The 24,732-nt window shown below is 37.4% G+C and overlaps 5 protein-coding genes across 23 annotated transcripts; 2 read left to right on the top strand and 3 right to left on the bottom strand.

Moving 5' to 3' along the window:
• The first annotated feature begins 2,975 nt into the window (after positions 1-2,975).
• LOC1272691 (uncharacterized) lies at positions 2,976-4,617 on the top strand. The gene is made up of 2 exons (XM_061661875.1): positions 2,976-3,197; positions 3,271-4,617. Exons 1-2 carry the CDS (start codon positions 3,081-3,083, stop codon positions 4,441-4,443), a joined length of 1,290 nt encoding a protein of 429 aa, XP_061517859.1. The 5' UTR covers positions 2,976-3,080; the 3' UTR covers positions 4,444-4,617.
• Positions 4,618-4,776: 159 nt separating this feature from the next.
• LOC133390952 (uncharacterized) lies at positions 4,777-5,529 on the bottom strand. The gene is made up of 2 exons (XM_061661876.1): positions 5,391-5,529; positions 4,777-5,325 (listed from the first exon to the last, which is right to left on the bottom strand). Exons 1-2 carry the CDS (start codon positions 5,457-5,459, stop codon positions 4,897-4,899), a joined length of 498 nt encoding a protein of 165 aa, XP_061517860.1. The 5' UTR covers positions 5,460-5,529; the 3' UTR covers positions 4,777-4,896.
• Positions 5,442-6,811, bottom strand: LOC1272692 (superoxide dismutase [Cu-Zn]). The gene is made up of 2 exons (XM_311594.3): positions 6,482-6,811; positions 5,442-6,044 (listed from the first exon to the last, which is right to left on the bottom strand). The coding sequence occupies exons 1-2, from the start codon at positions 6,545-6,547 to the stop codon at positions 5,649-5,651; spliced, it is 462 nt and encodes a 153-aa protein (XP_311594.2). The 5' UTR covers positions 6,548-6,811; the 3' UTR covers positions 5,442-5,648.
• A 192-nt stretch (positions 6,812-7,003) lies between these two features.
• On the bottom strand, positions 7,004-11,574 carry LOC1272693 (moesin/ezrin/radixin homolog 2). 3 transcript variants are annotated; one of them, XM_061661870.1, is made up of 7 exons: positions 10,965-11,574; positions 10,551-10,889; positions 10,260-10,487; positions 9,743-10,192; positions 9,226-9,665; positions 8,932-9,138; positions 7,004-7,334 (listed from the first exon to the last, which is right to left on the bottom strand). In XM_061661870.1, exons 1-7 carry the CDS (start codon positions 11,052-11,054, stop codon positions 7,310-7,312), a joined length of 1,779 nt encoding a protein of 592 aa, XP_061517854.1. In that variant the 5' UTR covers positions 11,055-11,574; the 3' UTR covers positions 7,004-7,309. The 3 variants fall into 3 exon arrangements, with proteins under 3 accessions (XP_061517854.1, XP_061517855.1, XP_311595.4); XM_061661871.1 differs by having other exon boundaries at positions 9,008-9,138; XM_311595.5 differs by having other exon boundaries at positions 7,004-9,138.
• A 1,467-nt stretch (positions 11,575-13,041) lies between these two features.
• LOC133393022 (OTU domain-containing protein 7B-like) lies at positions 13,042-21,835 on the top strand. 17 transcript variants are annotated; one of them, XM_061655959.1, is made up of 6 exons: positions 13,043-13,368; positions 14,439-14,548; positions 15,165-15,825; positions 16,219-16,779; positions 17,132-17,321; positions 17,390-21,835. In XM_061655959.1, the coding sequence occupies exons 3-6, from the start codon at positions 15,699-15,701 to the stop codon at positions 19,971-19,973; spliced, it is 3,462 nt and encodes a 1,153-aa protein (XP_061511943.1). In that variant the 5' UTR covers positions 13,043-13,368; positions 14,439-14,548; positions 15,165-15,698; the 3' UTR covers positions 19,974-21,835. The 17 variants fall into 17 exon arrangements, with proteins under 17 accessions (XP_061511952.1, XP_061511943.1, XP_061511940.1 ...); XM_061655956.1 differs by lacking the exon at positions 14,439-14,548; XM_061655957.1 differs by lacking the exon at positions 14,439-14,548 and having other exon boundaries at positions 13,043-13,772.
• The last annotated feature ends 2,897 nt before the right edge of the window (positions 21,836-24,732 follow it).

Here is a 24,732-nt window from a genome sequence, read left to right as displayed (position 1 = left end):
CAGTGGATTTAAATAAGTGTTTGGTACAAAAAGTCATAATATTTGCTACCGAATCGTGAGAATTAACTACAGTAGAACGTCGCCCAAATAGCCAAAATTGCTTAAGCAACTAATTTTGGCATGCTAAAGATCGCTGCTTTAATTCGCCTTTTGCAGTAGATAAACAGCATCAAAGTTCCATGTGGTTTTTCTAAATAGCGCCTAAGCAGCTTCCTTATGCCACGGTGCCAGGGATTATTTTTCTTTATGTTTTATTTTCAAGCATGCGTCATCGATGAAATAAACAACAAGATTTTTTTCGTTTAATCATATGTGTATATTTTTAAATCCTTTGTATTGATGAATTACACATAATTTCACACAATTTACTGTACAATCACAATGACTTCACTCAATATTCTTTCTTCAATTATCGAATCTAACTTATGAAGCTGCAATGAGATGATTGATGGCGTCAGTCTTTGACACTTAGACAAGAGCCATCTTGTACCGATGTCATACATTAAAAAGCTATAAAGTTCCACCAAGTTCGGTAGACGTTCTTAACAAGCCATAAAGTTCCATCGTCCACCCCACACATAGTGCTAATCAGCCATAAGGTTCCAAAGAGTACCGTATGCTTGTTAAACACCTTTATGGTTCCACCAAGTACCGTTTCATCTCTTAATCACCCACAAAGTATGACATCGGAACGATTTTCCGTTAAATCGCCCCAAATCGGCTATGGAGTTCGAGCTAGCTATTTGGGCGATTATCCGGGGCGGATTAACCGGCGGGCTTTTCAGTATTTTAAAAATTCATTTTTGTTCATGAACAGCTGTTAAACCTATCCCAAGTGCCACAAATCCACTAAACGACCACTAAACGGCTTCTAAACAACTCAAGTTCTCTACCTAAACGGAATATAGAAAGACTTCGTTTAGCAGACGGCAAACGACTCATGCATTCTAAAAATAGCGAAAAAGCTGGTGGCGCTCTCTGTTGGTGGGATACCCCAACCAGTTGAGCCTTCATCGCTTGGAGGAGAACTTTCTCATTTCCTCTGTACTGTTGTATGGTTTCGCATTGAAGTTATGCATCGCTAGAACTAGAACGGCGATACGATTGTTTAAATACTAAACTCCAACGGACACCACCAGCACTGAAGCAAGTGAGATTTGAGTAATGGTCGTTGGTGTTGATACCCACGTATCTGACCACACGACCATTCATATAAATTTTTGCTCAGAAAGTTAGAAGGCTATATAGGTCATGATAAGATGAAACTTGTCGAAACACATTGCAAGAAAAGGATAGCAATATAATGATGAGTTGTAATACGCCATCTATTGATCAAACCAATGAAGCTGTGGAGCTTTAATTTTTTTTCTATGGATATTCAATTTTCCAGTCGATTAAGCTAAATCTGTGGCGCTTGGGTATAGTTATAGTTATAGTATAGTTATTGATTACAATAATATTCTACTAACAATTAATCAATTGATTCAAGGTGAATTAATCATAAAACTTGTGAATTTTGTGATTTTTATATGAATTTGACATTGGACGATTATCCGTGCAAATCGATTTACCGACAACCGACCGGCCCCGAGCTGCCCGGATAATCGGTGTTCTACCGTATATTTGTTTGATTTAAATCAAAATATACAGTTTGAGTGGTTCATAGAGCGAATTAAACCTTACTTAGTGAAGCACAATTCTTAGCGGTTCAACTATTTTTTAGTTCGTTTGATCGAAATCAGTCGTCATTTGCGTTTAAAAAAATCGAAAAAGTGTTCGTTTAAAAAAATAAATAAGTATACTATGCGGCAGAAATGCTCAATATTAAAGGAAAAATGCTGGCTTTCACCAATGTGTTATAAATATTTGGATAAACAACAATTTATAGGCAGTGTGCAATAATGGGGTGGTGTGCAACCATTGGCAAATTACTCTAATATTTTACTTCTAAAACGATTAAGTGTTGTGTACTGAATTGCCAGACTACGACGAGCTGCAATTGATAGGTTTATTAAAACTTATTGTGTTATTTGCATTCCCTACTATTATAGTCCAGAATGCAACACTGTGAACTATGATCAACGAACAGTTATGATATGAGAATGTTATGGTTATAATGTGTACTATGATCCAACATTAAGTTTAAAAGAAGGTTTCTCATCCTATACGGCGGCAGTGTTAAAAATAATGTTAAATCGGAAATGTCATCCAAAGCAGAATCGCCGGTAAAAATGCTCTGAATAAATGGGAAAACTGGCACGTTGATCTGATATCTTAGATATTGAATTTCTGGTAGATTGGTAATCTTTTCATCTTGTTCCAGAACAAATTACCTCGATCGAGCATTCCGCTGAACACTTGAATAAGACTGACTCAAGCGCCACAGATTAAGCTTAAACGACTGGAAATTCGAATATCCATAGAAGAAAATAAACAAAAGCTTTATTGGTTTGCTTAATAGATGGCATATTACAACTCATCATTATATTGCTGTCCTTTTCTTGCAATGTGTTTCGCCTAGCTTCATCTAATCATGACATATATACCCTTCTAATTTTCCGAGCAAAAATTTATATGAATGGTAGTGTGGTCAGATACACAGGTATCATCAACACTATCCACCAACACTCAAGTCTCACTTGCTTTTGTACAAATGGTGCACATTGTAGTATTTAAATAATCGTATCGCCGTTCTAGTTCTAGCGAATGCTGCTTGGGTTTGAGATAAATAGACGTTCAACAAAAATGCTACTTGGGTTTGAGATTAACAGGCGTTACGCGTAACGCTAACGTAACGTAGAGGGCTAATCCTTAATTTTACCCACTTTGCATCATGACGAAACCTCCTTACACACACTTTTGTTTTTGTTAATTAATATTTTTGTTCAGCATTCATAAATTATTTATATTTATGTTTTTTTTTTAAGTTTGAATAAAATATGTAGCCCGGCGTATTTCTTTTTAAATGTCAACAAAATTGTCCTGTTTCAATCATGTGTGCAGTGCGTGCAAGAAGCAACAGTACAAAAAAGAAAACAATTGTAAACAGCACAATCAGGAGCTGAAAATTACCTTAAATTATGACAGGAAATACGTGCAATTCTATGGAGCTGCTAGTTCAGCATATTCAAAAGGGATATCACTCAACCAGTAAAGTATCAGTTCGTAAAATATATATCGATGAGGATCCGGCCAAGGTAAGAAAAGTTCTGACGCCGGGCACTATGAGCTGTCAAGCGTACTGAATGGAATGGATTTGTATCGTTTCAGGAGCAGGCGATCCCATGCCCTCGTTGTTTAGATCGAAATAAACAAAACATGATGCGTTATCTGTTTCTCAACTTAAATGAAGCTATATACAAGTGTGAAGCAAATGACTGCATGTATCCCTTCCGAAATTTTAAGTTTAAAAATTTCGAGGAGAGCACTGTGTACCATTATCAACGACAGTCACCAGATATCAGCTTTGGGAATAACTTCTCCAGCGAGTGCTATAGTTACGAAAACTCGATGGACAATGTTGCAGCAATTGATTTCAGCTTGGACTTTTTAGCTGGTAATAATGGGGGCACTGAACTGCAGCCACAAAGCCCAACACCTGCTGAACCAACATCATCACAATGCTTGCCTGCAGCGTCCGATTATGCAAATCTTTCAACAAGCTTCGATACAGGATTTATTGACGATATGTTACAAGATCTGTTTCCTTCGACGGTGAACCCTTCACTGAAAGTGAACGATATTCTGGACCAAAAAATCGATCCGATCGTGCCGATTCAAGCTGCGCCGGCATGCACTGAAGATGTAATAGTTGCTTTGCCATGTAATGCGGTTGAGCAATCTACTAATTTAATCGGGCGGAAGCTCGAAAAATGTTTAAAAGTATTTGAGAAACCAGCCAACATTAGTGAAGAAGAGGTGTTCAAGAAGCCAAAATCACCGGAAAGCAGCAGCCTTGTTGTGGAACACATTACTCCTACAAAACTAAGGATAAAGAACATTGGAGGTTCGATGACGAAAACCATAAGCAACACAACCGTCGCGAAAGGCAGTAAGCATAAGAAGAGCAAAACAGCGGTATTGCCGATTGGTTTGCCATCGCATAGCGGTAGCTTGGCATTGAAGCAAGCGAGAGCGCTAGTAAAAAATAAGAAAATAAAACCGCTAGAATTTGTGAGCACACTAAACACTCTAGTGCAACGAAAAAATGTCGAAGAGCCGATAGTAGAGTGCCAACCAACGGTGAAGAAAAGTCCTAATTGCGCCAAAGTACAAAAGATGCTCAACTTCATACAACGCAGTATGAAAACGAGCGAAGGAAAAAGTTGCCCCCTATCACCGGCTGGATCATTGTCCGATAACGACGAAAGTAGTAGGAATTATGATGGCAACTTGGATCCCCCAGATCGTTGGCTGGGTTCCTTCGCTTCTTGCAACACATAAAACTATTTTGCAATCAATGGCTCGATGCGCCCAATAGAGGAAAGAATGATGTTGATCAGGTATAGCATTACTTGTCATAGGTTCCTATGTTTAAGCTTAAAAAAACTAATACACGATAATGATATGAATGTGTGTTAAACATATGCGTGTACTGGCCGTACCACAGCAATGGTAGCTAAATTGTGTACGAAATAAGTTTTTAAAGAGAAACGGAGAAGAACGTCATGGTCGGACGCTATGTACAATACTACAATGAGGGTGGACAATGGATATCATTTTGCATTTGCGTAGTTTCTTTCTTAGTAAACAGTATAAATAATATACTTTGTAGAATATGTTGCAAGTAAAAGAATTAATTCAACACTTTAAGCATAACAAATCGAACTGGGAGCTTTAGCTTTAGAAGGACAAATTTCCCACTGGATAAGGCTTGCTGTTAATATTAAGTATTCATCACTCGTCCGTGGTCAGATGCAATCGTTCGGCAAAGTATTCTTCGCGAGCGACACCAATAATTGCACAGGCAATGCAGTTACCAGAATTTCCGGTAGTTTTACTATAATCATGTTTTCCTCGCCCTAAATCATCCTCGTACTCGGATATGGAGAGCGTCCGCCCTATGATGCTTCGGTCACCGACGAGAGTTAATTTTTTATTCGCGATTTGTATTTTGGCCAATCCGGTGCTATAGGCCACGATGTTACCGAGATCACCGACATGGCAATTCGCGTCATCCGGAGCCCCGTGATCGTTCCCGTCCGGATTGTAGTGAGGCCCAGTCGAGAGACAACCGCGTGAAAAATCGCCAAACTCGTGTATATGACACCCATGCTTACCCGGCCGTAAACCCTCTAATGCACCGGTTACAGCCACGGACGAACCCTGCAAGGAAGGAAAAACAACATCTCAAGGGGTAACTTAATAAGTGTACACATTCTTCCACTCACTGGGAACACTCGTTGCAGTTCGACGCAGCTAAGTAACAGATTTACAGTGTATTTTGGCTTTTCACACATTTATTGATATTATTATCAGTGTACATGACAGACCTTCCCCATTAGTAACGAAACATACAACAGTTTTACATCTAATTTCCCCGCATCTAACATGTTACCTAGTTCACCATTGTTGCAAGAGGGTGCGCGTTGTCTTGTCTCTATTTGTTTGATAACGCGGGAAATGTAGATTGAATGTTAGCGAATGGATTAAATTTTGCACAGTCCAATCACACCGCAGGCCAGTCGAGCACCAGCATTGCCAGTAGTCTTGCTCAGTTCATGTCCCCCTACGCCCAAATCGTCCGGATCAGCGTGAACCACCAACGAACGTCCCACGACGTTCAAAGCTCCGCTTAGGGCAATTTGCGTAGCGGTCAAGTCTACCTTTGCCTCACCATTTTCATCTGCAACAATATTTCCCATGTCACCGGCATGGCGTTCTTCGGCGTCCGGACCTCCATGAGTTTTGGCGTACGGATTGAAGTGGGCGCCTGTTGACATGCAACCATTGGTGTTGTCTCCAAACTCATGAATGTGGAATCCATGATCTCCCGGCTTCAGGCCAGTTACCGAGCCGGTTACCTTTACCGGATCTGACTCACCCTGCATTAGATTAATGAGATGAGTTGAATTAATGTGAATGAATGGAGAATTTCACTACAGCTTATCGAACGCAACTCTGCAAGTCCTTGTCTATGCCGCACGGTAAGGTTTTGTTGCTATTGGTGTTGTTATTGTTATGCTAAAGAACCCGGCGCTACACGTAATGGCGTCACATCAAATGCCAGCGGTCATGACGAAGCGCTTTTTTTTTCTTGGCTTCAATAAGACATTGTACACGCTCTAGTACGAGAATTTCTTCCGCATACAATTGTCGAAAAGTAGAGTTTCGTAACTACAGGCGTGTTTTATGTACAGAATTCAAGGTTACATAAAATTGCAAATGATTTCCGCGAGAAACAACCATAGCATTTGACGTAGCTCACATTCTAAATTACGACAGGAAAGAGAAAAAAAAAACTGATAAGCATTTTACTTACGCTCTGCTCGAAAAATATCGTCCCCTTCACTTCTCCGTTCAGCACACACACAGCTTTCAGCGGCATTTGGATAGTTTTATTCGATCAAGCTCTGTATCTAGACTGCTTCTGACCTTAGCGGCAGACACTAATCAATTAGCAAGTTCGGGCTGATACATGCACACACTCGGACTAAATATGAAAGAATTTTGAAGATTGACTTTTGTCACGAACAAAACTGTGGATAGATAATACTCCCTTAGTGGGTTATGACTGAGCAGTAGGATGGTTGGGGCCCATAGTTTGATATTCTTGGGATAGGGGCTCGTTTCGTAGTTTGAAACGTTTCACGAAAGGTTCTAAAAACGGTTGAAAGCTTCAAATTGAAACAAAAAATTACTTACGCAATGCGAGCTAACAAAATAAATGATTAAATTTTATACACATGAGATGTAAAGTTCAAGCATTATGTTCGGATAGCTAATAATTGTTTATTTAAATCGATCTGGTCATTTTTGAAACCAATAATAAATGCATTGTGGATTATAAACATCAAATTTCAATTTATTGTCGACGCAGGAACATTTGAATCTATTTCAATAGAAAACGTTCACTTTTCGATTGTGTCACCTCATTAGAAGAAACTGGCAGTCTGTTGAAGTTTTTCGGCATAACAATAGTCCTAACAATTCGTTCGCATTTGCTCTCATGGCCCGAGCTCTTTTCTGGCTTTGGTTTCGTTCGAAACTGCCTGATATGTTCGTTAATTTTGCAAGGCACCTTATAATAGTTGTCATTCCTGAGATAGGTTGTGCTAGATACGAGAAAATCGTAACCGATCGTAATGTTTTACACTATCGATTCTTCCGGCTCTCTGTAATTTACAGAATTGAGCATAAGCATTTATTTTCATTCAGCAACCCGGACACCGTTGAACAGTGCATTTATCGCTGAGCAGTGTTACACCCAAAACCGTTACATTTTTTTAATTTTCTGATGACATATGATAATGCTGAATTGTTACACAAGATAGAACTGTACACTCAAATAAATAATAACAACCGAATACAATGAATCACAAATGAGATGTGTTTTCTTACGGCAATACGGAAAATGGAATCCAAAATAATATCAGCATAATTTTGAAATTTGGAATATGCAATAACTTGTACCTTCTCTTTTATTATTATTATTTTTTTAGAACACATCCGCTGGCAGATGTGGTCGATTAATAAAACTCAGCATTTAAAGCTGTTGTTTGCAAATGGCACTATCGATTGAATTCCATACTCCAAAAAAATGCTATGTCCATTATTGCAATTAACACGAACACCAGAAACACCAACAGAAAAACCCAAACAAATATATAGAACACGCACAGTTGTGACAAACAAGTGAAGGGAAGCGAGGGTGTGGTATTTATGAATGTAAACAATGAAAATAAAGGTACGAAGATGAATTAACATACTTTATTATACGCGCTACACGATGTTCGTAAAAAGAAACAAATGAAGTGTTACTACTTATAGCTGTTGAAAGATGAAAATATAATCTATAAAAACCTATTATTATGGTACACTAGTCATAGTGATGAATGCAGCAATCTCACATAAATTATAATACACACCGTCATTCGGTTATTTGTATCTAATTAATATTTGTAAAACTATATACTCCATCATTTTACTGTAACATAAATTGAAAATACTACGTAAATGTGATTTATAGCTAATGGGTACGCTGTATTTTATACTACTATACTAGCTGGGGTATGCGTCAATGGGATTAATAAAACAAAACATCGTAACAAAGTAAAAGTAGATGAGGTCTTAATGGTAATTGCTGGCTTTTCGCCATTGGCAATTTGCAAATTAAATGACTTGTTTAAGAAAGAAGAAATGTATTAAAGACATTAACTATCTTCGAAAAAAGGGTGAAATATATTTAACAAAACTAATTTGACCATAGCATATCGTCGAACTATCATCGATAGTAATGGCGACATTGAATTAATGCAGACAATATAAGCGAAATCTCTTTAAGCGTTGAATCAATCTAATTAAGGCGTTAACTTGAACCATGTGTTACCCGAAACACTTTCTATCGTTTCTACTAAAAACAATCGGGAGCACCATTTCAACACAAACATTTGGACATACTTTTGTTATAAACTTTTTTTGGCTTTCTTGTGTGAAAATAGTCAATATTTCGCCAACATATGTGGTATGTGTTTAGTTTGTAGAGATAAACTCAAATATAGAAACAACGAGGTAAGAATTTGGAGCAACGAGGATGAAAGCGTTTTTCAAAATGATCATATTTGATCCGTATACTTTTTGCGGCATGAACAAAAGTAAGCAAAGAACTTCAAAAAGTATTGAAAAATAAAAAGAGCAAATTAAAATAAGCGTACGTAACCCAATGTAAATTCAGACAAAAACAATGAATTGCATAAGTTAAACACAACTTACAGTTCCTCAAAAAATGCTACTCGTGCTTTTGTTGAACCGGACTTAACCTTTTTCAGGGTGGAATATTTTGTCTCACCTAGCCGCAACTGCTCGGCATTGATGTCATCCAGTGGGCATTGATTCTCACCGATTTTTAGTTGCTCAATTTCAGAGCGAAGCTCCTTGAGCTGATTCTGTACTTGTTTCGACTTGGCCAAGTATTCAACCCTAAAAATAGCAAATTAGGGTAAAAAAACAATTACCCATGCAAATTTATTAAAAGATGTACTTTCAAAAGTGGCACTTTGTTCTCACCGTTCTTTTTCGATTTCCAGTGAAAGTTGTTCCATATCACCGTCGGCCAAGAGATCGTACGAATGCATTTCATGCATAGGAGATTCCGGTGATGAAGAAGGTGTAATGAGTATCGATTCGGTGGATGTTCGACTTAGAAAATTCAGCAATTTTTCTTTCGCTTCCTTTTCTGCCACACGCGCGTGTATCAGTTCATTTTTCAACTTGTCGGCCTCTAAAGCTCGTTTGCGTGACTCCTCCATCATGCGAGCAGTGAGTAACTCTGCTTCTTGTGTCTTTCGCTCCAGGTACATCTTTTCTTCTTCCGTTTTGCGAGCAGTCATACGCATCCGATTGATCTCCTGCTCGACTTCCTGGGCCTTGTGAGAGAGTAGCATTGCCTCTTCCTCCGCAAGGCGATTTTTTTCCGCCAAAAGTTCCGCTGCCTCTTCACTGCGATGCTAAAAAAGATCGAATGCAGATTGACAAGCAATTAGTATAGCAAAACGAAGCTTCAAATTGCTCGACAAAGAAATACCAAAGCTTCGTTCGCGGCTCTCATCTCTTCCTGCAGCTGCATCAGTCTCTGCTCCATCGCTGCCTTTTCTCGCTCTGCCGCTTCACGCAGCTGCTTTTCGCGCGTTAACTTATTCCGCTCGACTTGCCTTCGTTGCTTTTCCTCTTTCGCTTGGGCTTTCATTTGTTGAATTTCCATCGTATCGGGTTTGCGCCGTTTCATGTAAAGATCGTGGTTGCCCACGCACAGATCCAATATCAATTTGTTGATGCGCAGCTTTTGCGAATAGAATATCACAGGCTTGGGGCTTTTGCTGTCATTAGTTTTCACCACAAACTTTCGATCGTCGAAACTGATGTGCAGGATTTCATTCCACTGGAAAGTTGTCACTGGCAGCAACTTGTTTTCTTTGTTATAAATGTTCAATCCCAACGCCGTCACACCAAGCCAAACTTCCGTGTTTTTCTTGTTCTATAAATAACGGCATTAGATGATGATGTGTGGCGCAAAACATATTACTTGCACAAATATACTTTACCGTTATAGGAAAGTAGTTGACACCAAACATATCCAGATCCTGCGCAATCTTTAGATATTCCATTTCTGCCTCATCTCTGGACATACCTCGATGATCTGCATACCACGTTTTAATGCGTTCTTCCCACATTTGGGGTGTCATTTGATACTGATCGATCACGCGTTGCGGCAGCAAATTTTCGCTGATCAGCATCCCTGGCTTGCATACTGCTTCGTCATAATCGCCGTACTAACAGAACCATAAACAATTAATCAACTATTGATGAGTTATTAAGTTCTTCCTCAAACTAACCTTGGCTTGCACCGCGTATGAGGCAAGCAACACAGATGCCTCCGGCGGACAGTACACATCCATCGACAATATGGCTTGTTTTATTTGTAGAAAGAACAGATGCTGCGTTACCTCCTGTACCAGCTCTTCAGCCACATTTTCGGGAAAAAACTTGGCTAAGAATATAAACATACAGCTACCGTTTGTCATGTGCACGCTCTGATCCTGGACCTTCTTGTCCATTTTCAGCCATGACAGGTTTCCTTTGGAATCTTCGAACTGCAACCCAAAGTACCATGTCTCGCGCAGGCCGATCGTTCGACATATTAATTCAAACAAGTATCTACCTGTTGCTCGGTGCTACGAACAAAACAAATGACATTGGATTATCATAATACGGTTTTTTTGGTGTACCACTCAGATGCAGTAACTTACCTCAAGGTGAAATTCAAGCTCCGAATCAAAGGTACATACTTTCACTGGAAATTGTTTGTTAGATTTCTTACGTCGAAATGGGACCATCATATCGTACCAGGGACCAGGCTTAGTTCCGTGGTTTGAGCTTACTTCCGAATTTAATCGGAAACGCCCCGTCCTGCGTCGTTCAATTATAAAACTGATGTCGGGAACTGAGAACGAAACCACGAACCCGGTACGGGTGCGAGTTGATGGACGCTAGTGGTTCGAGTTTCTAGTAGTTGTATTTCGATATCGTCCTCGCTGTACCGTTTCGATTCGTGTGGATTCAGCTATAAAGGTTTGTTTGAACAATCGTATCGTATTGGCGATGCGTGATTATATGACGTTTTGCAGCACCCTCGGGATGTGGTGTGCAATACTGCGGTCGTAATTCTAGAATACTGTTAAACTATAAATACCAACAGACACAACAATTACACAAACAATAGATCTCATTTGCTATATCGTGTCTGTTTGCAACAAATATTCAGAAACTAGACGGTACAGCTTCGTAGCAAACATAAGAAACAAGCGACAACAATAAGAAAAAACTAATCGAATCCATTTTACTGTTTTGACAGCAGTGCTATTTCGCCGCAGATAAAATTACAGGGTTAACGATTGCGTTCTCCATCTGTCATTCCGTTGCTTTAACCCTGTCACTGTCAACCAAAAAACATCATATTCCAGGCAAAAAGACTAAACGGGTAGCCACCGACTTTAGAGGCTATATCTTTTAAATTCGTAATCCAATATCGATATAATATTCTCATGACAATTTAATAAACTAATACTTCTTCTTCTTGTTTGGCTCAACAACCGCTGTCGGTCAAGGCCTGCCTGTACCCGCTAGTGAAGTGAGCTTGGCTTTCAGTGACTTTTTATTACGATAGCAGGATAGTCAGTCCTACGTATGGGGGCACGGTCTATTCGGGACTTGAACCCATGACGGACATGTTGTTAAGTCGTACGAGTTGACGACTGGGGCAATATTAAATTTAGAAAACATTTTTTCAGTACAATCTGTTCCCGAGTTACTCGGATTCGGACAAAGTGTGGAGCTTTCGTTTTTTTTTTCTATGGTCATTCGATTTTCCAGTCGATTAAGCTTGAGAGCTTGAGTCGTTTAGACCCCGTTTAGTGGTCGTTTAGTGGATTTGTGGCACTTGGGTAGTTGTTTAAGCTTAATCTGTGGCGTTTGGGGTATGTGTTGCTAAGAACAGAATGTACCTATCCGTAGCAATAGACGATATATATATTTATCTATCAAACGGATCGGTTTGATATATTTATCTGTCAAAAAAAAAAAATTATATATCTCGGACATATAATCTTGAAAATTTATGCGCAATCTTGGTGCAATCTGAAATTGTATGGAAATTACTTTTATAGCTCAGGGTTGGCTACGCGAAATGACATATGTTTTGATAAAACGAATATATGCGCAATCTGAGATTGCGCATCGTGTATTAATACGGTATGGAAATTCATTTCACCCATTATGTCAAAAGGAGCTTTTTTGTTTCCAAAATTAGTTGTCAATTTGTATGGGACGAGACTACCTGGTCTAAATACACTCTGATTATAACGATGGAAATGAAATTTCAGAGTGATGTGGAAAATAATTCAGTACGCAGTGAAAACCTATGTCTACATTCGAAAGTCACTTGCAAACCCCTGTATAATATGCACACTTTGCCAAGAACTGTCAAATTAAGCAAACCGCGTATCTTTGAATCTGCGTGTAAGCGGTACTGCGTATCTCGGGGACTACCTGTACGCGGAAAAATGTCTGTACAGGTACTCCCCGATATACGCGATTTCGCTATATGCGATTTTATAAATTTGACAGTTATTTTAGCAAATTGTACTATTTTGACTCAACGAATGTCAAATGCAAAATAAATTCCCTTTTGTTTAGCTATAATTTGCCTGAAAACCTATAAATTCGACTTACGCTAATATTCGAGATACGCTATTGCCTACGGTCCGCCTTAATAGCGCGCATCAGGGAATACCTGTATACTCTTCGAACACCGTCGTCAGTAGGGTGCTTTACTCTTGTTGCTTGATTTCATGGCCATCTGATTCACAGCACTATTGAAGCAAAGAAAGAAAAAAATAGAAACACACACGAAGTTTTTCGTGCGGAATGTCTAGTGCGAATCAAATTTAAGTAATTCTACAATCGGTATCTATAATTCATCTCCATTCTACTAGACTGCTTGCTGAATGGTATTGTTTTATGCTGAATTTGTGCGTGGCAATGTTAAAAGTGTACCACTGCGTTAGTGCAAGTTGTTTATTTGTGTTGTGTATCAACTAGCCATCGGTTGTGAAACAAGTGAAAATTCGGAGTAGTGTACATAAATATCCCAAGGTAAACGGAATTCCGTCGTCTGTAGGCAGACAAAATGCGTAATATGTGCTAGATGATTCATGTTTTTGGGTAATATGGCAGCACCATCAATTTGTTAGCACACTAAGAAGTATGAGTTGAACCTAATCAAATGTTTGTGTGCAAAACGGAACGGAAGTGATATCGGAAATAGATAAATGCGTGCATGGCCTGTTCATTCCAGAAGCGTGCATTTCTTAAGTAAATGAATGATGTGATGGCACATTCCTATCAGGGAACCGACGGATAATGTAATGTGCCAATTCTTCCCGTCCTTGAGATCATTGGGCGGGAGAAGCGGAGTGAGTCGAGCTGATCTTAACTCGAGAGAATGTTAATACAAAACAAACAATAACAGTGTGTCGTAATTTTTGCAACCTAGGCTGGTAAATCAATATTATTATTTTCTATTAAATGTAAGTGATACGGTAGATAAAGTTCACTGGTGCATTTTACCCATTGGTGTATTATTTCCCATTGCATGAAACATTTTTGATCAAGTAGCTTTGATCAATGCTTCGAACATTCACAACAATGCTGTAGTAGTAGTACATTTGGTTAATAGAGATTTTGAATCCAGCGACGCGACTGTACTCTTCTTCTACAACAATGCTGTATTACCAGCCGATAGCCTTGAACTTTGTGATTGAGCTGATGGAATTCATTGCAGTGTGATGCTATTCCAATGCTTTTAAAAGATTGTTGAATAGGTGTTACGTACGTGTTGCATTGTGTATGATAGGAACGTTTGACCTTACATTATATCAACAGTAAAGTTTAATTAAGAAACAGTTAGCTACTGTTGAGTTTTCTGCTTCCTTTTAGACACAATAACAATATTGTTATGATTTAATTTTTGAAACGCAAATATATCATTTTGAACGATTGAAATTCTTAGCACATTGACCTTGCAACGGTGTACACTCTAATTCTAATTAGTTTATTGACGTTCGGGCAAAGCGTCGAATTTGAATCCAAATCGCTAAGATATAAGTCATCTCAAAGTAAACGTACTTATCACAATATGTAACTAAACTTTAAATTACTTTTAGGTGCGCCAGTTCTTACAAGCATATCCAAGCGATTTTTACAAGGCGGACCGGTTCGATTCCCATTCAGATCTATTTAAAATGCCCAAAAGCATCAAACATCCAAATGCATGGTATTTATTTATAAGTCTAGATAGGACGTCTGTATCGATCAGCGTGGACGGATAGGCCGGCATTAAGCCAAATCAGAAGAAAAACAATAAGAAAATAAGTCAAAGTCAAATAAGAAGTGGATTTAACTAAGCGATAGTATTGTGCACACAAATGAAGAGATAATTTTTTGCAATGCATGGAGATAGTTTGCAAACTTCGAATATGAAAATCTAATTTTTTTAAACCTTATGAGGAAGAAGATGGATTTCTGATTTTTTTTTGTAAAATTATGCAAATTATAACGTATTTATGGGTTGAGAAAGGGATAAACACAATAGCGATATTAAATATCTTTAATAGTTTAACGTATTGGTGCAAGATTATAATATTGTTAGATGCTTTATAATGGTTGCTATCATGTTCGCTAATTGGCAAATTTTGCCATTTACAAAATTATTGTAATATTTCAAGAAGCAAAATCTAATGATTATTGTTTATTAATTTATCATTTTTATTTATATCACCTTTGATCATAATTCGTTAAGTATTGTTGTGTCTTCGATAGTTTAGCTTCAATTGGACGCAAATTCACTAAATGATTAATATATCTTGAACTCTTTCTCATTTCTTTTCAAGCTTTTTCGTGTGCTGACAGACAAAGCCACTTCACCATTTAACAACTATAGGAGGGTATTGCTCATTCGTTCTCTTGCCTCAGAAAAAATGCATACATTGTTTCAATAAAACATAAATATTCTAAATATTGTACAGTTAAAATAGTTTAGTTGCTTTTAAACATCGTTCTGGATGTCACTTTACAAGTACAACAAAATTAAACAACTTTCTCGACGTTTCTTCCGGCTACTGCTATTTAAATCGCAGCTAGTACAACCCAAAAAATAATAAGCCAAAATACCACTTTGTAGAGTGTATCAGTAAAATATATTACTAACGAGAAATAATCTTGCTTTGAGGCAAATATAAAACTCTTCCGCGATAAGTGTTACCGGTCCATGAACCGCTTGATTGAGAATAATGCAGTCCATGTTGGAGGAGGAGGCCATCGTCAAATCGTCGTGTGTGATTGCCCCACCAGCTATAGACTGAATCAGTTGATAGCATTCCATACTGTATCTTATTTGTGCCAGATAAAAGGAATCAATTCGAACAATGAACATGGAAACCACTCATTTAGTCACGGAATTCATCACGCACACTGGAGCTAATACGCAAGACGCAGTCAGCTGTTTAAAAACTTGGGAGTGGGATTTGAAGAAAGCGCTAATTGATTACAATGGTACTTATGATCTATGGCTAAGATATTTCTTATTCGTGGTGGTGCATTTTTGTTTTACAATAATATTTTGGTTGCCTTTTTTTAGTTTGTTTGGTTTCAGTAAAAACATTATGTGTGTTCAGTGATTCATATCGACACTTGTTAGTATCAATCAAACCAGTTTAAAGAAAAGGAAATTATTGAAGTATATCCAATAATTATTATATGTGCTTATGGAGTACACATGAGTTCGCTTTTATCGGTACACTTATGAATTGTGCATTATAGAATTCCGTTTGAACTATTCATCTTTATCCATTACATTGTATATTCATGTGTTTATTGAACATTGTTGATACGTATTGCGATTATTTTGGTATTATAATAATTCTAATTCAACATATCGTCCGATAGATACTTCGACTACGGAATATTTCAACAACAAGAAAAATGAAAGCGAAGATCTAAACAATTCACAATCATCTACATCCGCATCAACGCAACGTTCGTATGGATCTGCGTCTCCTTCAATGCTACCATCAGCAACAACATCGATGTTTTCATCGGGTACATTTTGTAAAAACCAACGCAACAACCAGCAACAGCCGCTACAAATACACCATATTCACGATTCACAATTTTCATACGTAACTAACGGAAGCGTGATCAGTAAAAGCGATAGCTTTGGCGAAAGTAACCGAATTAGTAGTAATAGCAATATTTCAAACGTGCAAATGCAATTTCCACCGGCAAATCTATCCACATCGTCTCTATCTACGATGAAATCACACCGTAATCCACAGCACAATCATTTTAAAAACTCCGCATCGTCTTCCATCGGGATTTCTATGTTCGGAAATGTGATTCATGAGAGTGGCAACAACATTGGAATGAACTACATCACTGATTTACAAACATCAACCGTACAGCTGAGGCCAACACTCACGAAAGCAGATTCAATAGACATTTTTGATAGTATGTTTCATATTTCGTAATAACATCGCCATCTTTTTCTCTCTAATGCTGTTTATCATCTTATGTTTCGCTAACAGTCAAATTGAAACCTTCATTGAAGCTCTTATTTATTTGCCAAATGTAACATGTGTCTATAAATGTATTCTTTTTTTTCTTAGACAACCAACAACTGAAATGATTCATTAATGATAGCCACGAAACAAATGTAGTTTAACAATATTAAGAGAAATGTTATTTGTAAATACAAATATGTTCAAAACGCTAGAAATATGCTTTTTCTTTTGATTATGCAAAAAGGCATGGCCAGTTCAATGGATTATAATTATACTTTTTATCTGTTTCTTTCATTTAGGCAAAAAATTAGAACGAGGAATATCACGTGCTACGGAAAATGTGACATTAGTTTCACGTGCTAGACAAGAGTTTGAGATGGATTTCCATGCTCATATTCACGAGCAAAATGACAAGAATCTTAACTTCATTGATACACCAGACTATACGTTTACTCTGCCCGACCTGACAAAATATACAGACGATTTTCGGTAAGTAAATGCCACTCGTTTACATGTGTAATTATAGCTGTAATGTTGTTGTATTTTTTTCATTTTAGCAAATTTCTTGAAAAAGACTTGATTGAAAACTCTACTCTTAACTCATTGGAGGCTACGAATCGTTTGAATTGGTGGTATGAATCAGGAGCTTGTCGAAAACTTTGGCCATTAGCCACTACAGGTGATGGCAACTGTTTACTACATGCTGCATCACTCGCTATGTGGGGCTTCCACGATCGCCGTTTGACCCTGCGCCGTACATTGCATGATATTTTATCGAAGGAAGAATTTCGTGAAGCACTGTATCGACGGTGGCGATTTCAGCAAACCCGTGTCAACAAGCAGGCCGGGTTTGTGTTCTGTGAAAGCGAGTGGGCTAAAGAATGGGAAGAGATTGTTGCTATTGCTTCACCAGAACCAAGACGTAACTCGAAAAGCACCGGGCCTTCCCGGCGACGATCGTTGTTGATCGAAAAAAACTTTGATGCTGCGAATGCTGGAGCGAGTGCAACATCGATTCACGATAGAGAAGACGTAAATGCTACTTACGAAAGCTTGGAAGAGATTCATGTGCTAGCACTAGCGCATATTCTTCGACGCACCATCATCGTGGTTTCCGATGTGTTTCTTAGGGATATTAATGGCGAAGCATTCTCTCCCATACCATTTGGTGGAGTTTATTTGCCGTTCGAAGTACCGTCAAACGAATGCCATCGAGCCCCATTGCTGCTGGCTTATGATATGGCACACTTTTCTGCATTAGTAGCTATGGAAGCAAGTAACGATAGTCCGCCGGCGTTAATACCCCTTGTAGATGAAACAAATCAATTACTTCCAATTCAATTTTGCATTGATCCTGGAAAAGATTTCAACTGGCGCGAGTACGATGGAAGTGATGGAAACTGGATACTAACGGACCGTGAACATATTGCGCTACTTAAAGAATATTTGGATATAGTGCATGCTACGGGCATCGAAAGTCCCGACGATGAAATTTACTACGACGATTACTCGGACGATGAGTATGAAAAGAAAATTGCGGAGGGAGAAATAGTATTCACATCCGATGAGAATTATAATCACAATGTCGGCACAACTTCTTCGACACCCGTTGTTACAACTGTGTCCTCGGCAGTTGCTTCCATGACAGCTTCCAATCAATCATTACCTGGGGGTGTAAGCGGAAAAGATGTTGGAAGCAAAAGTAAAGCGGCAAAGCAACTACAAAGTGTAGCAAAACAATTTGGTAGTATTGGGAAATCAATGAGTAGAAAGTTGCGTAAAAATATTGGTTCAATTACACGTATCGGAAGTAAAAATAGCCATAGCGGTAGTACTACGGGCGGTGCCAGTAGTAAAAAATCTCAATTTAATGATAAAAGTAATTTTCGCAGTGAGCTTCCGCGGTTCCGAATTTTGTGTGCGCAATTAAAATCACGGCGTCACGAATATCAGGAAGAAATGATCAAAAATTACCTAGAATGCGCTCAAGAACGTTATCTTGAAGCGGAGAAAATGCGCGACAGAAAGGAAATTGAACGTCTGACCAAATATGTCGCAGAAGTTGGTCAGCTTCATCGCGAACACGAAGAATATCCTGGTGACAGTGAAAGTCCAGAAGTATCACGAATGGTTGGAGGAGAGCCGGTCAATTGTATCAATGCTGGTTGTCTGAATTACGGTACTGCTGCGACTAGTTATATGTGCCTAGAATGTTATGAAATGCAATGCAAGAGAGAGTCATCAAAATGTATCGTAGATTCGACGGACTACACTCTTCGCTACGGGACGGGCAAGTCCAAATTTTACGCCGAAGCTGACATGGATGCACACGATCGCATACAGAAATTACCTTCGGCAAGGCGTTTAAACGATCTTGATCAAACACTGTATTTATCACGATCTACCTTCTACAATGATACCAAACCCGAAGACATGCATTCTTCATCAAACTCGGTCTACAAGAATGTTGTTACAATTGCTGGTGTGGATCAGTCATCCAATGCTAGTGGGCTTAATAGACAACACTCATACCAGCAACAACTTTATCATAATCATCACCAGTCGCAACATCAGCCTCATTATCATAGAGACGAAGAAATAAGTAAACCACCTCATCAGCAGCATGTGAGTACAGGTATGTGTACTGAATATGCAACCAGTGCCAAACCACCCATCGGGCCATCCTCATCCGGTTCTACGACTTCCAGTTCTAGTGGCATTGTAGCATCTATTTACTCTCCCGGAGGAAGCGTCGTCAGCGCTACTAACAGCACTAACATGCCGTACACTCGTACTGGTGCAATGTGTGTGGTAAATCTTCCACCAGTATCTAATGGTATAGAAAACACAGTTACAGGAACAGGCCAGTTTGCATGTAATCATAACGGATTAGTTGCTTCACATGGCTCATTGGGAAATACAAATGAAACCACAAGATCGTTACATCCTTTTTCATCATCGTCATCTTCTTCCTCTATCGGTGTAGTTGGTGGAAGTAGTGTACTGCAAACATCACATCCAACAGTAAACAGCAGCCATTATGGCAAAAATCAGCTATGTCGTACAGAGGGTTGCAAATTTTACGGTAGTATCAACACCAACTTTTATTGTTCTAAATGCTGTCAGGAGTACAATATTTAAAATTATTTTTTGTCTCAATCCTAATCGTTACTTGTACACTCAAAAATGGATTGTTTGGCATGACGCACTCTAAAAGGATTGATTTAATTAAGTACTAAGTGATAGCTTGTTTTTTGTTTAATTTTTGTTAGTTTGTTAACGTAATGATTTTTTTTTGAACATCATACGGTATGATCAGAATAGCAACAAATAACTGCAAGCTTGTATGCTAGAGAACTGTAACTGAATCGAAACCAAACAAAAAACACAAGAAATACGAAGGATACAGGAACACAAAGATTATATTGGCTGTTGATGTAGCATAGCGTAGTAGTGAAGTCAGTAAAATTGTGATATAATATAGGTCATATCCAACCTGATCATACCTTTTGAGAATATTGGTATATTGATGTAAATGTTAAACATTCTTACATTCTGGATATTGGATTAAAAATTTACTCCGATTACTTCCGCTCTACAGATACATATGCTTATATACATGCTGGAAAAATGTGGCAAGTTTGTTGCTCGATTGGAAGAAACGTTATGGTTAGAAAACGTGAAATGGAACTCAGTTTACAACATTTAAGATAATTTTTTACATATCCAAACAGCAGTTTATTTATGCTCGCACTTTTAAGTGTGAGCAGCAATTGTGAGAAATTAAAAACAAACCCCATTAATGTACAGCTTGCTAAATTGCACACTGCATGATGGTGTTCTACTTTTTCTGGATGATCACCTACTGAATTGGCCTATATAGGCTTCCTAGACTTGTTAGTACCACACAACCGGTTCATCAGTCCTTGCTATAGGGTGTAATTCATGAAACGGTTATTATGATTTTAGCGTTTATTTTAGATGCTGTGTGTTTGTTTGTTAAAACTTTGAGTGAATCAGATTAATGTGTGCGTTGTATTCTAGAATGTTCATTGATGTATTGCAACAAATAAAAAATATTGATTTTCAATTGCTGTGTTGCACTGATGCTTTGTTCTATAAACAATACGGTAAACTTTACTGTAAGCTAGAAATTTTCTCTTAGAATATGTTTTGAATCATATAAAGACCTGGTCAGTGTTACCTAAATCTAACAGTAAGGTTTCAGCCTATTCACTATTCAGCCGAATTTGCTTTGTAGTAAAATCTATTTTGAAATGGTAAAACAATATAAAATAGCCATTGAACATGGGAATCCGTATCGTTTTTAACTATACTTATACCATTTTGAGTCAATCGAGGAAACGAAAATATGGCATATTTGTATTGCTACTATGCTTTTACTTCTGCTATTTTTTAACAGATGAGTACTATGACAGATGAGCTACATGAAAGATTTACCAACTGTTGCGATTCAGATTTGTTGGTAACAACATTAATTTAAATTAACCTTTTTTACATTTATTGGTTTTATTTAACTGCACCTACATCACTTATATGAATTACATTTATTATTCAATTAACCATTTTTCTTGCTTTTTGAATTGTTGTTTAAGCTATGCAATAAAAGTGAAACTTGTTTTCTAAATCGAAATGTGTTACCATGTGTGAACCTATAGAACAGAATGTTAAACTAGCGCAACCCTAATTAGGTAGTCAGACAAGAGAGTAATAAATTATACACAAAGCAACAGATCAGAAAGCTCGATATATTTATTCTACATAATACCGAGGCATTACCGAAGTGAAAGTAATGCTAGTATTGTATGAAGGAGCAGAAATAACTTAGCGCATGTGCTAATGATATTTATCTTTTATGCATAACCAAAGTTTGTGAATGATTTAAAGAGTGAATTGGGAGCGAGTGTAAAGAAATGTGAAAACGATCGAAAACGTATGTGCGGCGCAAAGAACTCAAGAAATAAATTGTTGATGATGTGAGACATCGCTTGAATTAGGTTGCTTTCATCCGAAATTAGTTATTGAATAATGATTTACCATTACTTCTATATCATAATATTTTGTGTATGTCATACATACGTTACAATATAAAATATTCTATGATCACGTTACTTAACGGTTTTCTTTAAATTTGTAAAGATTTGTTATATGTTTCATTTATTTCACATTGTTCACATTTAACTATTGCCCGTCAACCTATAAAGGACGTTTTACATTCTGAATATTCAAAAGATTTTGTTATTTTAATTTTGTTCAAGCAAATGTTTTTTTCCCCCGTAGGCGTTTTTCTGTACGGTGGAACGGTATGTGCTAGGATAAAGAAAAAAATGAAAAGTGTCTTCATGTTACTAATATATTGGAAGATATTAATTATTCATTACAAAATTGTAGTTCTGTTCTGTTCATTCATTTTCATAATCACTGATTGAGTCAACCGCTACTGCTTACATTGCTGCAAAAAAAAAAATGCGAAACGATTTTTTATCGATATATTTCTAGAAAGAGTTTCTTTGCTCATGATGTTAGACATTTCATACTAGATTTTATCGGTCATAATTAAAAAATTGATTTAAATATTCTTCAGCACGAACAAAATGTTCAAATTAACTGGCAATAAATCTACTGCACTCGTCAATATATATGTCACACACTTGCACATCATAAAGTTTACGATCTTCCTAGCAATAGTTTTCAATTAAACCAGGTTTAGGTAAAGCTCGCATTTGCCTAAACCTGCGGTCGGCAAAGTCCAGCCACCGGGCCAAACGCGTCCCGCCGCAACATTCAATTCATTAGGCTTTACCATTCTAAGTTGCACGAGTTGACAATTGTTCCAAGTCCCTAACGGTCGCTTATTTCCCATTTATTTATTTATTTATTCTTTTATTAATATATTAATCATTAATTTATTTATTTATTTATTGATTTATTGACTTACTTCTTTAATTATTTTATCATTTATTTATTTATTTATTTATTTATTTATTTATTCATTCATTCATTTATTAGTTTATATATGTATTTATTTATTTATTCATTTATTCATTTATTTATTTATTTATTTATTTATTTATTTATTTATTTATTTATTTATTTATTTATTATTGAGGTATCAAGCCTCAGTGGCCTACATACTCAATTACAACTAATGTCTTATAAACTATGGACTCCTAAAATTAGACGTAATTTAATCTCGTATTACACTTGTACATTTCGGGACACTAAAGGACAAGTTGTATATTTTATAGAGACTTTGAGCCAATTGGCCTCATTTGCCTCTTTAGACAGGACAAGTCAATGACATTTAAAATTCTTATACATCAATAATAACGGATCCCTAGCACAGAAAAGACGGTAAAGAAAATCAGTCATTGAAAATTGTCGAGTTCTTAAAGGCGTAATAGGGACATACAAATTAACATTACTTAGCAATAGGGGTGCATCAATTCTTCCAGTTAACAATTTAAACATAAAAATTTCAAGTTTCAAGGTCTAGCAATTGACATCTCGTGCGATAATATGGTAGTACATCGTTATTTGTCCACGGAAACCGCTTAATAACTGCACGGGTAAATTTTCGTTCAATCCTCTCAAGCCTCTCAATTCGAGTAACTTGCTCCGGAAACCAAGCATCCGAAGCGTACTCAATTACAGTGATGATTTGAGTGATTTTTTAACTGTAAAATGATTTTTAAACTGAATTATATGTCCATACGTCCTGTTAGCCCTAGCAATAACGTCTTTTGTCTGTTTGTCCGAGAGTCCTGTTAGCCCTAGCAATAACGTTGTTAGCTAATTAAAGTTTCGTGTCTAGCATAATACTTAATTTTACATTCTCTAAAACGGACGTCACACGAGGCGTAAACTCAAAAAGCTTGATTACGCTTGATTTATATGGTAGATCGTAAACTTCCTGTCAAAAGATTATAGGGTTGTATGGCTGAAACCTAGTTTACGTCAAAGTTTACGCTTCGTGTGACGTCCGTATAACAGTTTCAGAACGAGGCAATGAAGTGTAAGAAAGAACATAACTAAACATAACTGAGCACTTACTGACGTTGAGTGACAAACAGTTTAAGGAGCACCAAAGATTAAAAACATAGAAAGCCGTGTAATCGGAGACAGTCATTAGAGCTACGAACAGGAAAGTACATATTAACGTCTTCCGCGTATTTTAGAACCGGGCAGTCAAGTGTAGCGTTAACAATGCAATTGATAAAAAGAATAAATAATACAAATGATCACTATTCCCGGAATATTATCGGGTCCAGAGGCTTCAGCTTTGAAATCATTAAACGTACATCATCTATTGTAAAAGAAGGTAATGAAATGTCAACGAAGTCCTGAGACACGAAACGTAACGCTTCTTCTACCTTCAGGTTTTGTTTGGGAAAACTCGTCCCGCGTGTCAGTAAATAATCCTATGGTCCATAAAGTCCAAAATGATTTAAAGTAGGCAACCGCTTAAAACCAAGCAATTGCCAAAATGCAATAGGCAGTGCAACGCGATCTCTAGTTCTACAGCTCCATAAAACCAAGGAATCTCCATAAAACCAAGATCTGTTTAAACTAACTGAAATCTAGTTTTTTATTACAGTAGAACGTCGATTATCCGGGGGCGGATTAACCGGCGGGCGGCTTAACCGTGCGCATAAATGTGACAGCTGTTCAAACGTACGGCGAACATTTGCAGCGATAGTCAAGTGGGCAACCAGTTTTTTTGTGCAACTCTGTAGTGTTTAGTGGTATTTTCGAAATTCATGTTTGCCCATGAAAAGTTGCCAAACCTATAGTTATTGAATAAAATAATATTCTACAAACGATTAATCGATTAATTCAAAGTGAATTAATCATAAAACTAGTGAATTTGATAATTTTT

This window comes from Anopheles gambiae, chromosome 3 (genome assembly GCF_943734735.2).
Source record: "Anopheles gambiae chromosome 3, idAnoGambNW_F1_1, whole genome shotgun sequence".
In the NCBI taxonomy this organism is placed as follows: domain Eukaryota; kingdom Metazoa; phylum Arthropoda; class Insecta; order Diptera; family Culicidae; genus Anopheles; species Anopheles gambiae.
Note: the sequence above shows the minus strand (reverse complement) of the source record. Positions and strands in the feature narration are given on the sequence as shown.